At 33.8% G+C, this 20,684-nt stretch overlaps 1 protein-coding gene across 1 annotated transcript; it reads left to right on the top strand.

The window, feature by feature from the left end:
• Positions 1–19,260: 19,260 nt before the first annotated feature.
• LOC145661675 (uncharacterized) lies at positions 19,261–20,118 on the top strand. Its single transcript, XM_081727002.1, has one exon. The coding sequence runs from the start codon at positions 19,261–19,263 to the stop codon at positions 20,116–20,118; it is 858 nt and encodes a 285-aa protein (XP_081583128.1).
• Positions 20,119–20,684: the final 566 nt, after the last annotated feature.

The raw sequence follows: 20,684 nt of genomic DNA, 5'->3' as shown, positions 1-20,684 counted from the left end.
GCAGCCGTATCCTGATTTTTATTTTAAAATTTCTTTATTTGTTTTTGTTTTCAGAACCTCTATCACTTCCTTTGGTGGGTAATTTCTTGTATATAGTGTTTCTTTGGTTACGATTTCGCTCCTGGAAACTACTGTTTACTCATATATCAAAGAAATATGGTCCAATTTTCACTTTTAATCAGTGTGGACTTAAGCAAGTTGTTATCTCCGGAAAAGCAGCAGTGAGCAATGTATTAACCAGCAAATGTACCCAAGGCCGTACAATGATGCCAATTTTTAAATATGGATATTCCGGAGAGGGAGGTAAGATCCTTATTACGACCTAAATAGTTATGCTTATAAATTTGATGTAATTTAAACTTTTTTGCTGTTCATCGTAGCAATCAATAAGAAGCAAATGAGAGTTTTTGTAATCAGAAGACATAATCTATAAGCCTCTGTTACTAAATATTTAGGGACGAATATAATTAATCATAATTGATTTTGTTTGTATTTGTGGATAATTATGAAATATTAGATTCCTTCCTGAAGGTTTAGGCACTGAGAGCTTATTGGCTGATGCCACACGCCAATTCGGGTGACGCGGATTATACATGATGCATACCACAGTAGCATAGGCAATAGAGAGCTCTATGAGAACTGATACTCTTATTAAATTGTTGATCATTTTATGCTTATGTATAAAATTCTTTATTTATGCGAGTGTAGCTTAGCTTTTACCATTCATCTCTATCGGCATTTCTGAGTCTGTCCGTTCATCTATTAGATGATAACTCTCCTAAAACTTGGTATATGTCTTGTTTTAACTTGCAAAATTAACTGTATTATTTAGGGATGTAATTTGACAAGGGTAGGGGTAGGTACGTAGCCAGGGGTGACAGGTGGGACATGCCCACCGAAATTTTCATATAGAAAAAAATCAGAAGAGGTAAAACAGTAAAGAAAGGAAGAAGGGCAAGATAAATTAAAAAAAAAAAAGCAGATACATTCTAAATATTAAACTTAGACATTTAAGGGTAAGTTTTCAGTACCTACCTATGACCTACTTTGAGTTACTATCTGGCATACTAACTTACTAGACATGGTCTAGAATATTACCTTGAATAAGGCTATGGTCGTTTCCTTCCCTTTTCCCTATCTCGCCCTGGGCCAAAAGATGCTTGAAAAACGTATATGAAAAACGTAAACGTGTATGTTTCTCCATATAATAATTTTCCTCATAAAAAAATGTTTATTTTTAATCTTTTTATTATTATTATTATTATTATTATTATTACTATTATTATTATTATTATTATTGTTGTTTTAGCGAGAATATTTGACAACTTACTAGTTACGAGGAAGTCTAGCAGAATCAGGAATAGTGTTGAACTTTTTCTTCTTTCTTGCAAGTAAAAGAGGATATACTTAACAGTAGAAAGACGAGCGGCAAATTGTAAAAATAGTCTCATCAACTATCAAAAGAAAATTATACTGCTTTGATTGTCGAAATTTTTGTTTCCAGTTTTTAAAAACAGACGGCTCCTTTTGTAAAAGAAGAAAGAGCTGAAAACTAAGTTTGGACTTAACCGAGAGAACACGAAAATGCCTCTCCTCTGGTTTCGTTTCGCTAGGGACATGAACTTTAAAGTGAACAAAGCGATAGTTGTAGGGAATAAGAAATTATCAGTACAATTAAAGGAATGTGCCCATCCAAGTCTACTCTTGTTGGCATTTTGTGCAACTGGACAAGTGGATGTTTCCCATCATTTCTTCAGGAATGCATTTAGTAAATAATAATAATAATAATAATAATAATAATAATAATAATAATAATAATAATAATAATAATAATAATAATAATAATAATAATTATTATTATTATTATTATTATTATTATTATTATTATTATTATTATTATTATTATTATGTACTTTCAGCAAATATTAACTATTTCATTGCCACCTTCATTAACAAATTTTAGGAATCCAAAGTGTTGTACTACTTACAAATTTTTTAAAAAAATATTTTCTTAAAGTAAATCATCCAAAATTCATTGCAATATGTTTTGTAATCAATTCTGTCTTTTCTAATAACAATAGAATACGATTAGATAATAATAATAGCATGTACAATTTTAGTCAGATAGTTTATTTCAAAAGCGAATAAGAAATGGCGTTTTCTACGTCCAAATCGTGACGCAACTTGCACCTTAACAATGGGTACTTCTTTTTTTTTCTGAACAATCGGAGCGGCGCCCTCTGAACTCTCAAGCAGTCAGGAGAAATGTAAATCCCAGCAATTAATAACTGGCAGACAAACGGAGACGCTATGTGGCGCAAACAATACATTGAGACTTTTCTGAAAATACAAGAGCTAGCTCTAGTAAAACGTTTGTTTGAAGCAGTATAAAATGCGGTTCCCTTAGCTCTTCACTAGTGATTCAAAGGAAGAAGTGAAGTAAATTTTTGTAAGAAGAGCGTAGTCCCCTGTGCCTGTGCATTACCTGCCTATAAAATGAAGCGAATAGATAGTTTCCTTAAACCAGTGTCGAAGAAAATAGCTACAGATGAACGTGAAGACAGTAGAAAAGAAAGAGGAACAGAGGTTGTTGTGAGTGATAAAGTCGTTTGTAGTGATTCTACGGTAAAGTCTGTGTCTGTGGCTGAAGCCGAAGTTGTAATAGAGAAAACTGTACCTGAGAAATTGTGAAATGTACGCAAAGACAAGTAAAAGTACAGAAGCTGTTGTGAGTGTTAATTTTCCAGACTTTGGCGAAGTTTAATTCGAATCCAACAAATCTCCCACTGACAGATCAACGAAGAAAAGCTATGTTTACTAATGTGCTTCTATCTGATACACCTTTCATTTTCCCAACTCGCTGTTATGGAAAAAGGAAATTGCGTTTTCAGAGAGACTGGATAACAAAATGGGAATGGCTAGTATTTTCTCCTGTGAAATGTGGAGCCTACTGTAAATACTGTGTTATATTCTTATCAGAATATGCAGTAAAAGGGCTGCATCAGAAAGTTGGAAGTTTGGTATCAAAATCTTTCGACAATTGGAAAGACGCTACTGAAAAATTTAGAGAACATTCCACGTCGAAATTCCGTCAGTTTTCAACATTGGCAGCATAAAATTTTCTAAAGATCATGGCACCACAAACGGATGATATTACTACACAACTGAGTGAACAAATAAGAAAAGAAAGAGAACAAAACAGAGCGGCTTTGAGAGCTTTAGTGGAAACTGTCATTTTCTGTGGAGAACAAGAGTTGCCTTTACGAGGTGACAAAGAGTGAAGCGTTTACGAGGTGACAAAGTCTGGAAAATTAACACTCACAACAGCTTCCGTACTTTTACTTGTCCCTTATCTCTAGAAAAACAGCTTCATAAGGATGGAAAATTTCCGGCATTCTTGTAATTTAGAGCACCTTATGATGAAATTTTGCAAAAACATGTAATAAACAGTCCCAAGAGTGCAACATACTTAAGTCCTGAAATTCCTAATGAGATAATAGAAGTTTGTGGAAAGCTCATACAACAAGAAATAGTGAATCAAGTAAATCAAAACAAATATTTCGTCATTTTAGGAGGTGAAAAATTGGACGTCAGTGGAAAAGAACAATTTTCGCTGTGTGTTCGTTACACTTATGAAAGCACATTGAGAGAGGATTTCTTGAGATTTTTGAACTATATGATTTGAGTCCGAAGCCATCAGTGAGACAATTTTGAATAAGTGCAAATATCTGGAATTGAATCTGGACTATCTTGTTGGACAAGGATATGGTGGAACAGCCAACATAGGAGGGAAAATTAGTGGTATGCAAGCTAGAATAAAAGCGCACTACGTCCACTGTGGTTCTTACCGACTGAATTTGGTGCTTTCTCATTCTTTATCAGTTCCTGACGTGAGAAACGCCATCGGTGTTGTGAAGGAAGTGTGCAATTTCTTTAGCAACAATGCTTTAGCAAAGGAAAAACTGAAAGTAAATATAGAAAACACTTACATCAGAGAGCAAGACAAAACGACTCGTCAGTATGTGTGAGACAAGATTCATACAATGTCACGACTCATTGAATGTATTCTGTGAGCTGTTTGAACCAATAGTTGTAACCTTGAGAGATTTATCCATAACCCACCGAACTGTGGCACAAACTGTGTCGACACTTTTGGCTGCCATAGAGAAATGTTATTCTTTTGGTGTCAATGAAAACATGTGAGCTGATTTTTAGTTTTCCTCTATCATTGTCGGCCTATCTTCAAAATTTGAACCATGATTTGGCATCTGCTGTTCAATGTGCTGAACAAGTAACAAAAAAGCTGGAAAAAGTGCGAGAAAATGCTGACTCACAGTTCAGTGATATTTTCAAATCTTGTTCAAACTTAGCAAAGGAAATATTCGGAAGTGAAATCCAGGCCCCTCAGGTGATTGGCGAACAAATTAGAAAGTCAAATCTACAAAGTTCTTCTCCAGAAGAATATTTTAGAAGATCAATATTGTTACCATGTTTGGATGATTTAATCTCTGGACTCAAAGAAAGATTTTCTGATAACAAAGATATATTATCTTCTCTAGAGATTCTGCTTCCAAAAAATGCTGATGAAAGAAAGCTGCAAGACCTTTCAAACATTGAATTCTAACGGGTAACTTTTGTTTCTGAACCTGTCATCAAAGCAGAGTACAGCCTATGGTGTGAAAAATGGCGAGCAGAACCAAACAAACCTCTCTATATAATGGATGTATTGGATGCATGTGATCCACCTTTCTTTCAGCAAGCTACTCCGAATTTTCTCTTGCTTGCCCGTTTCAACAGCATCAGTAGAAAAATCCTTTTCTTCCTTGAAAAGAATCAAATCTTATCTCTGAAACAAGATGGGTGGTGAATGGCTTACAGGACTTGCATTGTTATCCATTCATTCCCAGTTATCGCCTGATGTTTAAAAGGTTATTGATGTGATAGCTAGCAGTGGAGAGAGGAAAATACTTTAACTCTACTACTATGAGGCATTGTAATTTTTTGAGTAACACTAAATATCAGGGGGGTTACCTGAGACTTCAAGTGCATTTAAATACTTTTTTTTTTACATTTTTATAGTGTTAGGCCCTATATTGTTGTAGTAAATACAAAGTAGAAACTGGATGCAGTTAGCTAAGGATAGAAGTCAGTGGAGAGCTTTTGTGATCGCGGCATTGAACCTCCGGGTTCCATAGGCCATAAAGTTAGTTAGTTAGTAAATACAATGTCTCATAGATATTAGATTCTAATTGGTAAATGTATGGTTTATGTGTAGAAAATACACTGTTTTTAATGCTCTTGATAAGAGAATAAAGCTCTTTGTGCAGTTAATTCAAGAATTCATTCTTTATATATATATTATTATATGTTATTCTTTTTAACTTGGTTGTCCCCCGAAAAAAAATCTGGCTACGTGGTTGGGTAGGGGCATATAATGCGATAAATCTATCTCCATGTTGCAGAGATCCAGAGGGGTCAATTGCTCTCCTCCAGAAAATAAAATGTTCTTATTTTATATATAAATAAAACCCATCAAAGACTTTGGAGCTCTTAAAAGTAACCCTAAGTAGCAATATTACAACCCACCGCCCATCCCAGAAGTCCATCCTGCATCCGCCCCTAGAAGTTTGAACATACTCAATTATACATGCAACAGAATTTTCAAATAAAAACTACTTGAAAGATATTCGATTGCGACTTATCTTTCTGGTATTGTAAATATTCTGGCAGTTTTTAGCTAAAATCTACTAAGAATTAAATGGTGAATTCACCCCTCCTTAATTTTAAAAAAAAACATGTTCCATGATAACTTACATTTAAAATGTTCGATTTAGATGCACTACATTGTAGATTTTCTTTGAGGCTTCCCTAGTATCTCCTCTTTTCTGAGTTAGAGTCAGTGAAGAATAAAGTAGTGGATTTATCCTCCTTACCCCTTTGCCATTAATATTCCATGACAAGATTTACAAAATTCATTCTGTTTTGATATAATATTATGAATATTTTCTTTGACTCTTTTTTTTTTTTTTTTTTTTTTGTAACCCCCAGTGCTTGAGATGAAAATCAATCAACAATGTGCGACGAATTTAAACGCATATATGTGGTTGATTACTCCCTCCATTAAAATATAACCGAGATAGTCGAAAAAAAAAGTAAATATTCATGGAATACTGAGCATACTTTTTTGGGACTTCACAATCATTCATATTACTTGGAGTTAAAATTTATCAAGAACAAGACAGTGCATGTATATCCCCCGAATTAAAAAAATATATATATTCTATTATAATTTTCATAAATATAATTAGACTTGGATACAATACAGAATATGGTTTATTGACAATTTCACTTAATTCCCGTTGTTTGCTATTGAAGTAAATTGAAATGAGCACTCAATTACGCCTCCTCAAAATTGAAAACATTCATTATAATTGTCGTAAAAACTACAATTTCGTAATAATACATAGTCCCCCTATATTTTAAAGATTTTTATATTGTTTCAATTGTTTTACAGTTAAAATGCACCAACAATGAGACAACGCATTCTTTCTAATTACACAAATATTTGGATCAAAAGATCCAATATATTTCAGGCGAAAATTTTCTTGTAGGTCTTATATCTGGAGAACTACATATAGTGTAGCCAAACCTAAAGTAAAACTTTACTCAGTATGGTATGCTTATTCCGTAAAACAATACAAAAACTCGATTTAGGGACAGTTCAAAAAAATTGTGGCCCTTGTTCCACAAATTTCAATATATTTCATACAGTCAAACATTTTTTGTACACTCCATATTTTGAGAACTACATATAGTGTAGCCAAAGCAAACTAATAATTTACTCAGAATGATGTGCTTATACGTAAAAAATACGAAAACTCGATTTAGGGTCCGCTCCAAACTTTTGTGGCCCCTGATCCAAAATCTAATTATTGGCCAAGATCGCAATCTTTTGATACATTTTTTGATCATTCCTAAAATTCTTGCTAGTAAATATTTGTTTCAGGCACTCAAATTTTCATAGAATGTGGCGGCGACGTGTGCTTTGTTATTGATTAAAGATATGTCCTGCTGTATGAGGTTGAAGTTAATTAGATCGTTCGGTTCAACAATGCAGAGTATTACTAGTTTAGTAATGACAAATATAGACTATTATCACTAGTTTTAGTACTGAAAACTATGGATCAATAAACTACATTAATATGATCTTAAATCGTTTCTTTTGCATGTATCAATCATAATCTTTGGAAACAACTAAACATTGTTCAGCGTAAGCTTTAAACTCAAATAAACAAAATATTTGTATCCTTCCGCTTGTCACAAATACGATTGGCTAGTGATATATCACTCCCAGTCCCCACGGGAAGGAGCAAATTGTGCACGTGCATTTTGATAATACTGTCTCGTGTTGTCCAGATACTTACAGCAGCAGCAGAAAAGAAACTCGAAAGATTAAAAAAAAAAAGTATTTGAATTTCGCTTGTAAACAATCATTGCTTAGTGAGTAAAGGTTTGCATTGTTGGTGTTTCACCGCAACACTCATGCCAGTCATGCACCGGGATTCATGCCAGTCATCTTTCAGACTTTAAAAGCAGAACATTCGTCCACAGTTGAGTTGGCACCATAGTTATTGCGCATGCTTAGTGTTTTGTTTCTATTGTTTCATTAGCCACACTCGATTGCAATATTATTACATAATCCGTATTATATTGTTGTCATTTATAATAATATAGCAGTTTTATATGAAGCTTCATAGTAAAAGTAACAATCCAATCACATGAACTATTTTGCGGAGAAGTACACGCGACGGTAGGACTACGAGATTTAGTTTCACGTGTCTTTGTTTATCGCAGTTTAGAGCTTACGCCGAACAATGTATAGATTATGTTCATTATCATTAATACTACCTCTATTTAATTTCCAACAGGAATTATTTTTACCAGTGGGGACCTCTGGTGGAAGCACAGAAAGGTATCTATGACATTTTTGAAAGAGCTTGGTTTTGGAAAGACGAGCATGAAATCAGTGATTGTTGAAGAGTGCGAATACTTTGTTGAAAGTATAAAAATGAAGATTGTGCACCCAGGAACAGCAGTGGTTCAAATGGAAGAAATATTTCATGGACCTGTACTAAATACCGTATGGAAAATGACAGCAGGACATAGGTTCAATTACAATGATTCTCTTTTACTGGAAATGATTCATAGACTTACTGAAATAGAAGAGAGAATAGCTGGGTCAGGAATGATTCTAAATGCGTTCCCTTCGCTTCGTTTTGTAGCACCTAACTTCACAGGATACAACGCACAAGTAAAAAATCGTATTTTGATTGCTACGTATATTAAGGTATGTTATACGTTATTTAAGGTTTTTGCAATGTTTTTCTTCTTATACACACTTATCCAATTCCTCCATTTTTAACCGACTTCATGAAAAGGAGAAGATTCTTAATTCGAACCGTTTACCCATCTATCTATATGCATACGTATATACAGATGTATGAGTATGTACCGTACAGAATACATGCTTAGGAGAATTCAGGAGCGCCTGGAGGTATTTCAACGAAACTTTGTACATGTACGACTTCCAATAAAAATAAATAAATAAATATATATATATATGGGTGATTCTGAAATTAAGGGGAATTTTCAGTCCCTCTGATCTTTCAGCCTCTAGATATACAATATTAAAGTAACAAAGTTATTATTAAATAAAAACTAATTAGTACTTTGTGTTCCCAGAGTTTATTTTAACATTTATTTTATTTTTCTGCTTTTAAAAAAGCGAAAAATAAGTGAAATGTAACCTCCGTGGAGTGTCCCCACCAACATTTTTCAACATTAACAGAAGAGAAAAACATGTTTTCACTAGAAAATTCGTGAAAAATCAGCATAATTTACTACTGTAAGACATAAATAATGAAACTACGTAGCAAGAAATTAAATTTTAAGATTATTTTCATGGCCTATTTAATGCGAAAATATTGTCCCTGGGTTGTGAGGTAACCTCCATGGACTACTTTTAAAATTACCAGAAATTCTACTAGGAAGCAGCACTGTCCAGTCTCTAGATCTGAAAGTGAAGCTCAGAGCAGCCATTTTGTGAGTGATATGTTGATATGTGTGTGTGCAGTATTGTGTTCGAGAAAAATCTTCACATCTTGTGGAAAATAGGTGTGTACTCTTTGATCTTGTAACCTCCATGTATTTGCTAGTTTTATTATTTAAAATGTTGAAAATGTTTTTTCAATTGATTATTGTTAAAATAGCAGTTTTCCTACTAAAAACGAAGTCATTGCATGTATAGTCTTCTAGCTTTGAGTATCAGGCTGTCTGAAGTGCACTTTTGTAACCTCCATGGAAGTAACCTCCGTGGCTTCTATCTAGCATGGAGGTTACACATGATCCATGGAGGTTACCATAATGAGCATTTCATTATATTATTATAAAAAATAGTTATATATTTGAGTTACTATGAGCTTCTTATTGAAATGCTACCTATTAGAGCTACCCGGAGGAAAAATTCCAAAAATTTTATCATATGTTTGCTAAACATGCTACTATAATATAAATTACATGTTGTCTTCAATAATATATGATTTGGCTGATGAATATTGAATTAAAATTTAATTAAGTGTTATACACGAGTAAAACTTCGAAATATAACATATGTATCATTTGTTGTTGCTTATCTCTTTGAACAAAAGCACTAAATGTTTGAAGTTAGGTGTTAGGATGTGCACTTTGTAGAGTCCAAGCTAATAAATACAGGTTTGTTGCTGATTAAACCTGGATAATTAAAATTATTGATTTACTTTTTTATTTTATAGAGAGAATGGCACAAAAAATGCTAGTGAAAAAGAAACAATGGAATCAAATAAAAGGGTTAATTGTAGAGACAAAAAGCCAAGTAAAGTATCAGAAATAGAAAAGAGAAGAAAAATGAAAAGAGAATCAGAAAGACGAAAAAGAGAAAGAATAAACGCAGATCCTGCATTATACGATGAATTCAAAAGAAAAGAGAGAGAGAGAGAGAGATACAAAGCCAGAAGTACAAGCTGAATGATTTTAAAAATAGCAGAAATGAATAAACGAGAGAAAAGAGCCCAGAGGAAAAAAATACGTGAAAAAGTTAGATGGCATAGAGAAGAGAAGAAACGAAGAAAAGTAGGAAGAGGTAAATAAAATGCTGGAAGAGGCAACTCCTCCTGACAGTGATAAGGTGGTAACAATCGAAATGTCGTAAGGAATTATATTGTTGGACCTAATTTTGACCGGGTAGAAACCAGCCGAAAGAAAAGTGGTAAGAAAATTGCAAAACGAAATAAAACTAACAAGAAGAAAGCAGATTTTGGTAAATGAGATTCGGGTCCATTTTTTGCAAAGTGGTAGTGCATATTTAAAGTGTTAATATTACAAACTGGAAGAGCGCAACAGCCAAAAATAACGGAGAAAAAGCGTCTTGAAGTTTCCGACTCGCCGCATATATCGTACGACGCATGAAGTTAAGTGACGGCATGACAGATTGAGGAACATCTACGTCTCTCGTGCAAAGGGTGACGGGTTCAGTTTCCGCCCGAGTCAACTTTACTTGTTTTGCTTCAACCAATAAAGTAGCCAATTGTAGCTACAAGTAGACTATTATTTCTCCATATGTTTATAATGAATAAAACAATAGATATGTTGAAATCAGTTGTAAAATCCTTCAATGTTCCATGTTAACTATCAACAAAATGTAATCTATTTCGTAGATATATTGATATCACGAGTTATATTATGGTTGCCTCAGTCATTGTGTAAAAAATGTTCTCCACGCTTCGTGTTTACATCTGTTGGCAGTGTGCGAATTACAAGGGAAATGAGGGGGGTAATCTCCTTTGGTTATAGCTACCAAAGGGAATGGAAGTGCTATAAAGTGACATGGGGAAGAAACACATTGGCATTAAATATGCACAGACTAAGCTCCTTTCAATGTAATCCTGACACTAAATGCAGTCATTTTCATGAGGGACAATACAACTCTGTGCCTGCTGCACAGAGAAAAATCCGTTATCCGGACAGCGGTATATTGTACAAATATACGGTATTCTCTTGCTTACTATAGAAATCAGTACGGAGCATACGCTATCCGTATGCTACATAGGCACTGCCCTTAGATGTTACATCATGCCGTTGCAGGATGTCTGACATCTAACAGTTTTCTGTATATCACATGCATATACTTATGATATCTTCGTCAGCTATATGTTGTATACGTCCATTTGTATGTGAGATCCTGACTACCTACATTGTTTCATACGGAAAGATAGGTTACATGCGTAATTCCTGTAGTATTTGGACTTAACGTACAACAGACGTATAACTGAAAACGCATATTTTATAATACTTTCCATATAAGTGTTCCATCTATACGTAAAGTACGCCACCTACAATTTTTTTCTCAGCAGAAACACCATCAGACATTACGTGACCTTAAAATGTCTACTAACATCTCGGAATAAAAAATCGAGTTTTTTTTTTACAGAATAGAGGCAGAACTCATAATTGTGTTTCCCTCAAAAGCAAATAGAGCCACTGTGGATACTAAGGACATTGTTGCGGAATTGGAACAGCTTTTCTTGGAAAACAGAACATTCCGGTTTACGTTTACTACAATTTTAGATGTGTGCACAAATCTATATTAAGCATTCAATTCAAAATATTACATTGTCTTACATTTTACTAGTGAATAAAACTTAAATATATCTTCACTGAGTATGTTTTGTAACCTCCGTGGATATTAATGTAACCACCGTGTTTGTCAAAAATATAAATTACCATTTTTTAAAAAAATTATATTTTCTTGACCTCATCCACTGTAATGATTGTAATTGTTTAGCCCTTAGGTGTGTAAAAAATAAATTATACATTCTTTCTCCGATTTTAATTTTTAAGATTTTTCCAATGCCAAAATTCCACTTAATTTCAGAATCACCCATATATATATATATATATATATATATATATATATATATATATATATATATATATATATATAGTGTGCTGACAAGACATCCGTAGCACCACTAAGGGTGGGTAGGGAGGGGGTGACATAGAAAGGTAGTCGTAAACGACCGATATTAATGTCGAAGTCATAATTTTCACGATCACTGAGATGAATGATAATACATCCAGATGCCGTTTATGTCCAAGTTAAGACGGAATGAAGAAGGGTGAAAAACAATACGTCCAGAATTGCTGAGATGATGCCGAATCTGTATTTTGTTGGGTCGGGAAAACGAATAACCCATTTGAAATGACTTCGGAATATTGTTAGTATCAACTAAAGCTGAATTTTTGTCATGCCACTTTGAAAGAGTGTATTCTAATGAAGTGGGGTTTTCCAAGAGTTATGCCAAAAGTAGATATGTAATGGACTTTTATCAAAAGTTTTTCATTAAAATGGTTATCCTAATGTGAAGGGATGCTTAAATAGGACTATATTTCTGAACGTATTCTTACCGTAGGAAAAACGGGAATTTTACCTAGTGAAAAATAACATTTAAATAATATATGAAATAGAGTAAAATGCAAATAGAAATTATTTAATTATGACTAAAAACGTAATAAAAATTAAATAATGAACTTTAAAATGATTTCCATTGAAAAACAGTGCTAAAAAGTAAAAAATAGAAACGAAAATGAAATGAAATCTTTTAGTTTAACATGCGACGATTATGTCGTTTAGGCTAAGAGAGACAGATGACTTAACCAAGTGAATGATGCTGGAAGAATTGGTAGAATGATAATTTGGGAGGAAGCGGTAGTACCCCGATAAAACCCATGGAAACAATCTTACTGGGCCACAGATCAAACCAGCGACCCTACACATCAAAGGTAAGCGCTATACGACTGAGTCACTGAGCCCTCAAATAAGAGAATAAAAAATAATCATACTAAAGTGAAATAAAAATTATTTCCAAGAGAACTACTTTTAAAAAACGAAATTCTATTTATATATAACCAGGGCCGGCGAGAGGGGAGGGCAGGAGGGGCCAGAGTCCTTGCGCTCATGGCCCCAAAGGAGGCCCGACGGCCGAAGATAAAGAATTACTAAATGTTGTATATTCTTACTCAGTTTGCTTGCAATAAGTGCGCTTTTTGGGTAACAATTTTTGTGCACTGTGGTCTTGCAAAGAAATTACAGGTGACCAGATCTAAGAACAAGCAGCTGCATTAGTCCAGCGATACCCAAAAGATTTAGGAGATGATCTTTATGATGAACTGCATAGCCTGAAATTGATATATTGGGCCAATTTTGGTGAGAAAACGCTTTCACCATGGGATCTCCTAAATAACATCAAAACTTTGAATCTAGAAACTTTATTTCCAAATCTGACAGTGGCCCTTCGTATATTCGTCACAATCCCTGCTACCGTTGCTAGTGCAGAGCGCTCTTTGTGTTAAATAGAGTAATTTAGTTTTACGCTCTACAATGTGTCAAGACAGATTATCAAGGTTAGGCTTGTTGGCAGTGGAGACAGAACTTATCAAGTGTACCAACCTGGATGCTATATCATTGATGAATTCGCCCTGAAAAAGGCCAGGAAAGGAATTTTGTTGTAACTATACGTAGAAAAAGTTACATTTTAACTATAACAGTTGTCTAGTAGTAATACATATAATAAATTTCTCCTACAGACAATTACTATTAATATCACATTATTAATCACACTATAATTAATTTGAACAATATTTCATTGAAATAATTAAATTAGGCCTAATGCATCATGTCTCTAGTTAAGGAAGACTAACTCCATTGCTTACTTCTATATAATTATTTACAGCAACAATTTGTGCAAATATATTCATAGTACAAGGTAGGTTGGATGGTTGAGAACATTTACTATCTCAACTTTTATTAACTATTTAATACTTATTTTTGTATTTCCTTCACACATTAGTCTGTTTTGAGCATTTGATTGAGCATTGGAGGAGAACTTTTGCTATTACAAATAGATAAGTTACTTTTCTCTGTATTTTGATAACATTGTATTAAATATATTATTTTTTTATTCATTTTAGTTTTGAAGCCTTCAGAAATCTTAGCACCAACAAGAATAGGGTCTAAACAAAATTATAAATAGAGAATTAATGAGTTTTTTTTCAAATTCTTATTAATCACTTATTTGGAGCTATAGCAATACTGTTTAACATGTAAATTAAACGCATTAATGGTCTAATAAAGAGTTCAAAATAAGCCTTAATGTTCATTTTAGTTTACCAAAGTGGTAAGTACGTAAAAAGTTATAAGGAAACATGTAAGGGGCCCGCGACCGCTCTAGCTGGCCCTGTATATAACAGCATACCGTAAGACATCAGGGGTTACTTTGCACAAAATATGAAAAGAGTTTCACAATCATCTGTTGGCAAAACCATGAATAGAAAAGAGGAAGTTTCAACTGCTACTGTAAGATATGTGTGTGAACCTGGCAGAACCCATTTTCGGAAATTGAAAATAAAACATGCAGATCGTTTGTTCATCGTTTGTTCACGATTGTTCACATAAAATTTTCGTTTGTTCACAATTTATAAACAATTTATACGAAAAACAAACTGGGCGGTGCCAACTTCACGCAGCAGAAATCGAAAATAAACCATGCAGATCGTTTGTTCATCGTTTGTTCACGATTGTTCACACAAAATTTTCGTTTGTTCACGATTTATAAACAATTTATACGAAAAACAAAATGGGCGGTGCCAACTTCACGTAGCAGAACCCATTTTCAGAAATCGAAAATAAACCATGCAGATCGTTTGTTCATCGTTTGTTCACGATTGTTCACATAAAATTTTCGTTTGTTCACGATTTATAAACAATTTATACGAAAAACAAAATGGGCGGTGCCAACTTCACGTACCTGAAAATAATTGGAAATCGAAAATTAACCACGCAGATCGTTTGTTCATCGTTTGTTCACGATTGTTCACATAAAATTTTCGTTTGTTCACGATTTATAAACAATTTATACGAAAAACAAAATGGGCGGTGCCAACTTCACGCAGCAGAACCCATTTTCAGAAATCGAAAATAAAACAAGCAGATCGTTTGTTCACGATTGTTCACATAAAATTTTCGTTTGTTCACAATTTATGAACAATTTATACGAAAAACAAAATGGGCGGTGCCAACTTCACGCAGCAGAACCCATTTTCAGAAATCGAAAATAAACCATGCAGATCGTTTGTTCATGATTGTTCACATAAAATTTTCGTTTGTTCACGATTTATAAACAATTTATACGAAAAACAAAATGGGCGGTGCCAACTTCACGTAGCAGAACCCATTTTCAGAAATCGGAAATAAACCATGCAGATTGTTTGTTCATCGTTTGTTCACGATTGTTCACATAAAATTTTCGTTTGTTCACGATTTATAAACAATTTACACGAAAAACAAAATGGGCGGTGCCAACTTCACGTACCTGAAAATTATTGGAAATCGAAAATTAAACATGCAGATCGTTTGTTCATCGTTTGTTCACGATAGTTCACATAAAATTTTTGTTTGTTCACGATTTATAAACAATTTATACGAAAAACAAAATGGGCGGTGCCAACTTCACGTACCTGAAAATTATTGGAAATCGGAAATTAAACATGCAGATCGTTTGTTCATCGTTTGTTCACGATAGTTCACATAAAATTTTCGTTTGTTCACGATTTATAAACAATTTATACGAAAAACAAAATGGGCGGTGCCAACTTCACGTACCTGAAAATTATTGGAAATCGAAAATTAACAATGCAGATCGTTTGTTCATCGTTTGTTCACGATTGTTCACATAAAATTTTAGTTTGTTCACAATTTGTAAACAATTTTTACGAAAAACAAAATGGGCGGTGCCAACTTCACGCAGCAGAACCCATTTTCAAAAATCGAAAATAAACCATGCAGATTGTTTGTTCATCGTTTGATCACGATTGTTCACATAAAATTTTCGTTTGTTCACGATTTATAAACAATTTATACGAAAAACAAAATGGGCGGTGCCAACTTCACGCAGCAGAACCCATTTTCAGAAATCGAAAATAAACCATGCGGATCGTTTGTTCATCGTTTGTTCACGATTTTTCACATAAAGTTTTCATTTTTTCACGATTTATAAACAATTTATACGAAAAACAAAATGGGCGGTGCCAACTTCACGCAGCAGAACCCATTTTCAGAAATCGAAAATAAACCATGCAGATCGTTTGTTCATCGTTTTTTCACGATTGTTCACATAAAATTTTCGTTTGTTGACGATTTATAAACAATTTATACGAAAAACAAAATGGGCCGTGCCAAATTCACGTACCTGAAAATTATTGGAAATCGAAAATTAACCATGCAGATCGTTTATCCATCGTTTGTTCACGATTGTTCACATAAAATTTTCGTTTCTACACGATTTATAATCAATTTATACGAAAAACAAAATGGGCGGTGCCAACTTCACGTACCCGAATATTATTGGAAATTTGAAAATAAACCATGCAGATCGTTTGTTCATCGTTTGTTCACGATTCTTCACATAAAATTTTCGTTTGTTCACGATTTATAAACAATTTATACGAAAAACAAAATGGGCGGTGCCAACTTCACGTACCTGAGAATTATTGCAAATCTTAAATTAACCATGCAGATTGTTTGTTCATCGTTTGTTCACGATTGTTCACATAAAATTTTCGTTTGTCCACGATTTATAAACAATTTATACGAAAAAAAAACGGGCGGTGCCAACTTCACGCAGCAGAACCCATTTTCAGAAATCGATAATAAACCATGCAGATCGTTTGTTCATCGTTGGTTCACGATTGTTCACATAAAATTTTCGTTTGTTCACGATTTATAAACAATTTATACGAAAAACAAAATGGGCGGTGCCAACTTCACGTACCTGAAAATTATAGGAAATCGAAAATAAACCATGCAGATCGTTTGTTCATCGTTTGTTCACGATTGTTAACTTAAAGTTCTTTTGTTTGTAGAGAAATTTTCTATGAGCGCAATTCACTCAGCAAACTTTACGTATGGGTTATAGGCATAGTTGTTTGTCCTCGAAGCAGGCCCGGAACTAGACGGAGGGCTAGGAGGAACCTGGCCCAGACCTAAACTTTGGCGGCAACACGTAAGAATGATATTAGCTTAAATCACTTATACAATGCCTTATCTTTAATTTGGCACCAGAACGAAGTTTGTATCTCAGTTCCGTGATGAGATATTACCGCATAAGCATAAGTAGTCGTAGTTGCCTGGCCGCCATATTGATGACGTAATTTCAGGCGGTTGCCCACGTGTGACTTTTTAGGACTTTTGTGTGGAGTATCAGGGGAGTCCATAGAATGTGTTGAAATGAAAATTTGATTTCTCATTTTTTTTCCGTCTCCAACCCTAATTTTCCTACACTATAACGGATTTTGTACCTCAGGAATTTCTGTAGCCTACTGTACACAGAACCTATCTACATAAGGCTAATTTTCTTTGAAATTTTACTCCATTTCTCTAAGATTTCCTGACCAAAATATTTATTATTCATGACTGAAAATCACAATAATTATTTTATTAATAGCTATATCTCAGTTCATGTTCGGTAAGGACCAGTAAAAAATTTAACTTACGTCAAGTTGGCGACCACACCTGTAGCCACCACACTAATATTAACAAATCTTTTTGTGCTCAATTTGTGCTAATTTATGCTGCAGTTATCAGAATTTGTGCTACAATAGTTACGGAACTAAGTGAAAAAGAAAGTTGGTCGCCAATTTGATGTCAAGATAGCGACCACATTGTGAAAAACAATTCATACTATAGAGATATTAACAAATTATTTTGTGCTCAATTTGTGCTGATTCATCCAGCAGTTATTAACATTTTTTTGCTGCAATAATTACAAAAGGAACAAAAAACAAAACAGGTTGGTCGCCAAACAGACGACCAGTTAGCTACCACATCGCGGAAAAACAATCCCAAACTCACTATACCAACAACTTATTTCGTGCTCAATTTGTGCTAATATATCTGCAAATTTTAGAATGTGTTCCGCAATAGTTACACAATAGAATAGAAAAGAAAGTTGGTGGCCAAATTGACGTCAAGTTAGCGACCACATTGTGAAAACCAACCCCTACAATACAGATATTAACAAAAAATTTTGTGCTCAATTTATGCTGATTTATGCTGCAGTTATTAGAAGTTTTTGCTGCAATAATTACAGAATGAAGAAAAAACGAAACCGGTTGGACACCAAGATGACGTCCAGCTAGGAAGGGAAATATTAAAATTTCAGCACCACCCATTCTACACTTGAAAGAGGAAATTAATGCGTGCGATAGAAGTGTCTCTCGATGCTTGTATTTGTGGAGCACAAAGCAGAACTTGTGCTCGCACAGTTAATTAGATACAAGGCATTAATAAAAAGTAGAGAGAAATATTAAAATTTCAGCGACCACCCTTTCTACACTTGAAAGAGGAAATTAATGCTTGCGATGTAAGTGTCTCCCGATGCTTGTATTTGTGCAGCACAAAGCAGAATTTGTGCTCGCACAGTTAATTAGATACAACGCATTAATAACAAGTAGAGGGAAGTATAAAATTTCTGCGACCACCTTTCTACGCTTGAAAGAGGAAATTAGTGCTTGCGATGGAAGTGTCTCTCGATGCTTGTATTTGTGAAGCACAAAGCAGAATTTGTGCTCGCACAGTTAATTAGATACAAGGTGATACTATTTCTGTGATTCAATCTCAGTATTAGTACTGTATATAGCATACAACATATTACTTATGTGTTTTTGCTTCTCCGAATCCCTGTGTTATGGAAAATTAGTGTGCCAATTTCTAAAGCGATGACTAGCAGCAACCACTATTAAAACTTGCCGCCATTTTGGATCCCGATATAAGTATAATTAACATAGTGTGCTGTATAGTATAAATATACTGTTATATGTGGTTCAATTTGGTTATCGAGAATTAGAGTACTAGTGCCAAATTCTTTGATAAGCAGGAACCATACTGAACGGATACCAAAGCAGGAACATAAGCAGAAACGTAAACTTTGACGCCATTTTGAATCCCGATTTAAATATATTTAATACAGTAGTGCGATCACAATGTCTTCTTGTACAATTTGTAATTCAAAAGTTAGTCGCTATGATGACGCACTACAGTGTTCAAAAAAGAATTGTAATAAATTATTTCATATAGTGTGTTACAAAATATCTGTGGAGAAATATACGGACATGAAGCAGACGGGTATTATAAAGGAATGGGTATGTAGAGATTGTAGTGGTTCTAATCCGAGGGAGGTAGTAATTACAAAAACTGTACCACCGAGCGCAACTGAGTCAATGCTAATTAACAAAAGTATATCCTCAAAATTGGATGACAAATCTTTGAATCCTTCTGATATAGGAATGAAGCTTGAGGAACTCTGTGCTCAAATAGCTCAATTAACAGCTAGTGTTCAATTTATGTCTAATCAACACGATGAATTGTTGAAGAAACTTGAACTAGAGATTAAGGGTAATATTCAACGGGATAAGGATATAGCCAAGCTAAAAGCAGAAAACATAGAATTGAAAAAGCAATTAAAATTACAGGATGTAGAAATAAATGATCTTAATCAGTATGGACGTAATAAAAATATTGAAATACATGGTATACAGGAGCGTACTGGTGAAAATTTAAAGGAAGTTGTAATCGACATGGCTCAAAAATTAAGAATAAAATGTGGGGAGGAAGATATTGATGTTGTTCACCGATTATCAAACGGTAAAAATAAACCAAAAGCAATAATTGTACAATTTACAACGCGCACAGTGAGAGATATGTGGTTGACTAAAAGAAATACGGGTTTAGTTAGTAATAATTTAGTATCTGGAAGTAATGATAGTAGAATATTTGTGAATGTAAATTTAACACCTAAAAATAAGCAATTATTTTGGAAAGCTAGAACAGCTGCAAGAAATACACAGCATAAATACTGTTGGGTAAATGGCAATGGACAAATTTTAATTAGGAAAAACGAAAATAGCCAGGTTATGATTATTAAAACTGAAGAAGATGTACCAGGATTTCCAAATTCTATTCCAGTGTAATCTTGAAATATGTAGGCTATAATTTAAGATGGCAGTAGTTAAAAGTACGTTTGATATATATTACCAGAATGTGAATGGGTTAAAAACTAAAATTAACGAATTTTACCTAAGCTCTACCATGTTTAATTTTGATTGTGTTGCCATTACTGAATCATGGCTAAGACATGAAATATTTAATAATGAGTTGTTTGACGATAAATATTTGGTCTACAGAAAAGATCGTAACCTAGAGCGTAGTAATATGAAAGATGGAGGTGGTGTTCTCTTAGCTGTTCACAATAATTATATCTCTGAAAGAATAACAAGATTTGAATTGCCAGATAATGAGGATTTGTGGGTTAAAATTCAGTTATCAGATTTAACATGTATATATATTTGTGTAGTTTATTTCCCGCCACATAGTTCAGAAGAATTATATTTAAATTTTTTTCGAAATATTGAAAGATTTAATGAACTAACATTATCTCAAAATGTTTTTATTATAGGAGATTTGAATTTGGCGCTTTTAACAGATTATTTGGATGGTAACTATTTTTTAAATTTGCCTAATTTGGAGAAAAATGTCT

Source organism: Thermobia domestica, chromosome 10 (genome assembly GCF_964235325.1).
Source record: "Thermobia domestica chromosome 10, izTheDome1.hap1.1, whole genome shotgun sequence".
NCBI classification, from domain to species: Eukaryota; Metazoa; Arthropoda; class Insecta; order Zygentoma; family Lepismatidae; genus Thermobia; species Thermobia domestica.
Note: the sequence above shows the minus strand (reverse complement) of the source record. Positions and strands in the feature narration are given on the sequence as shown.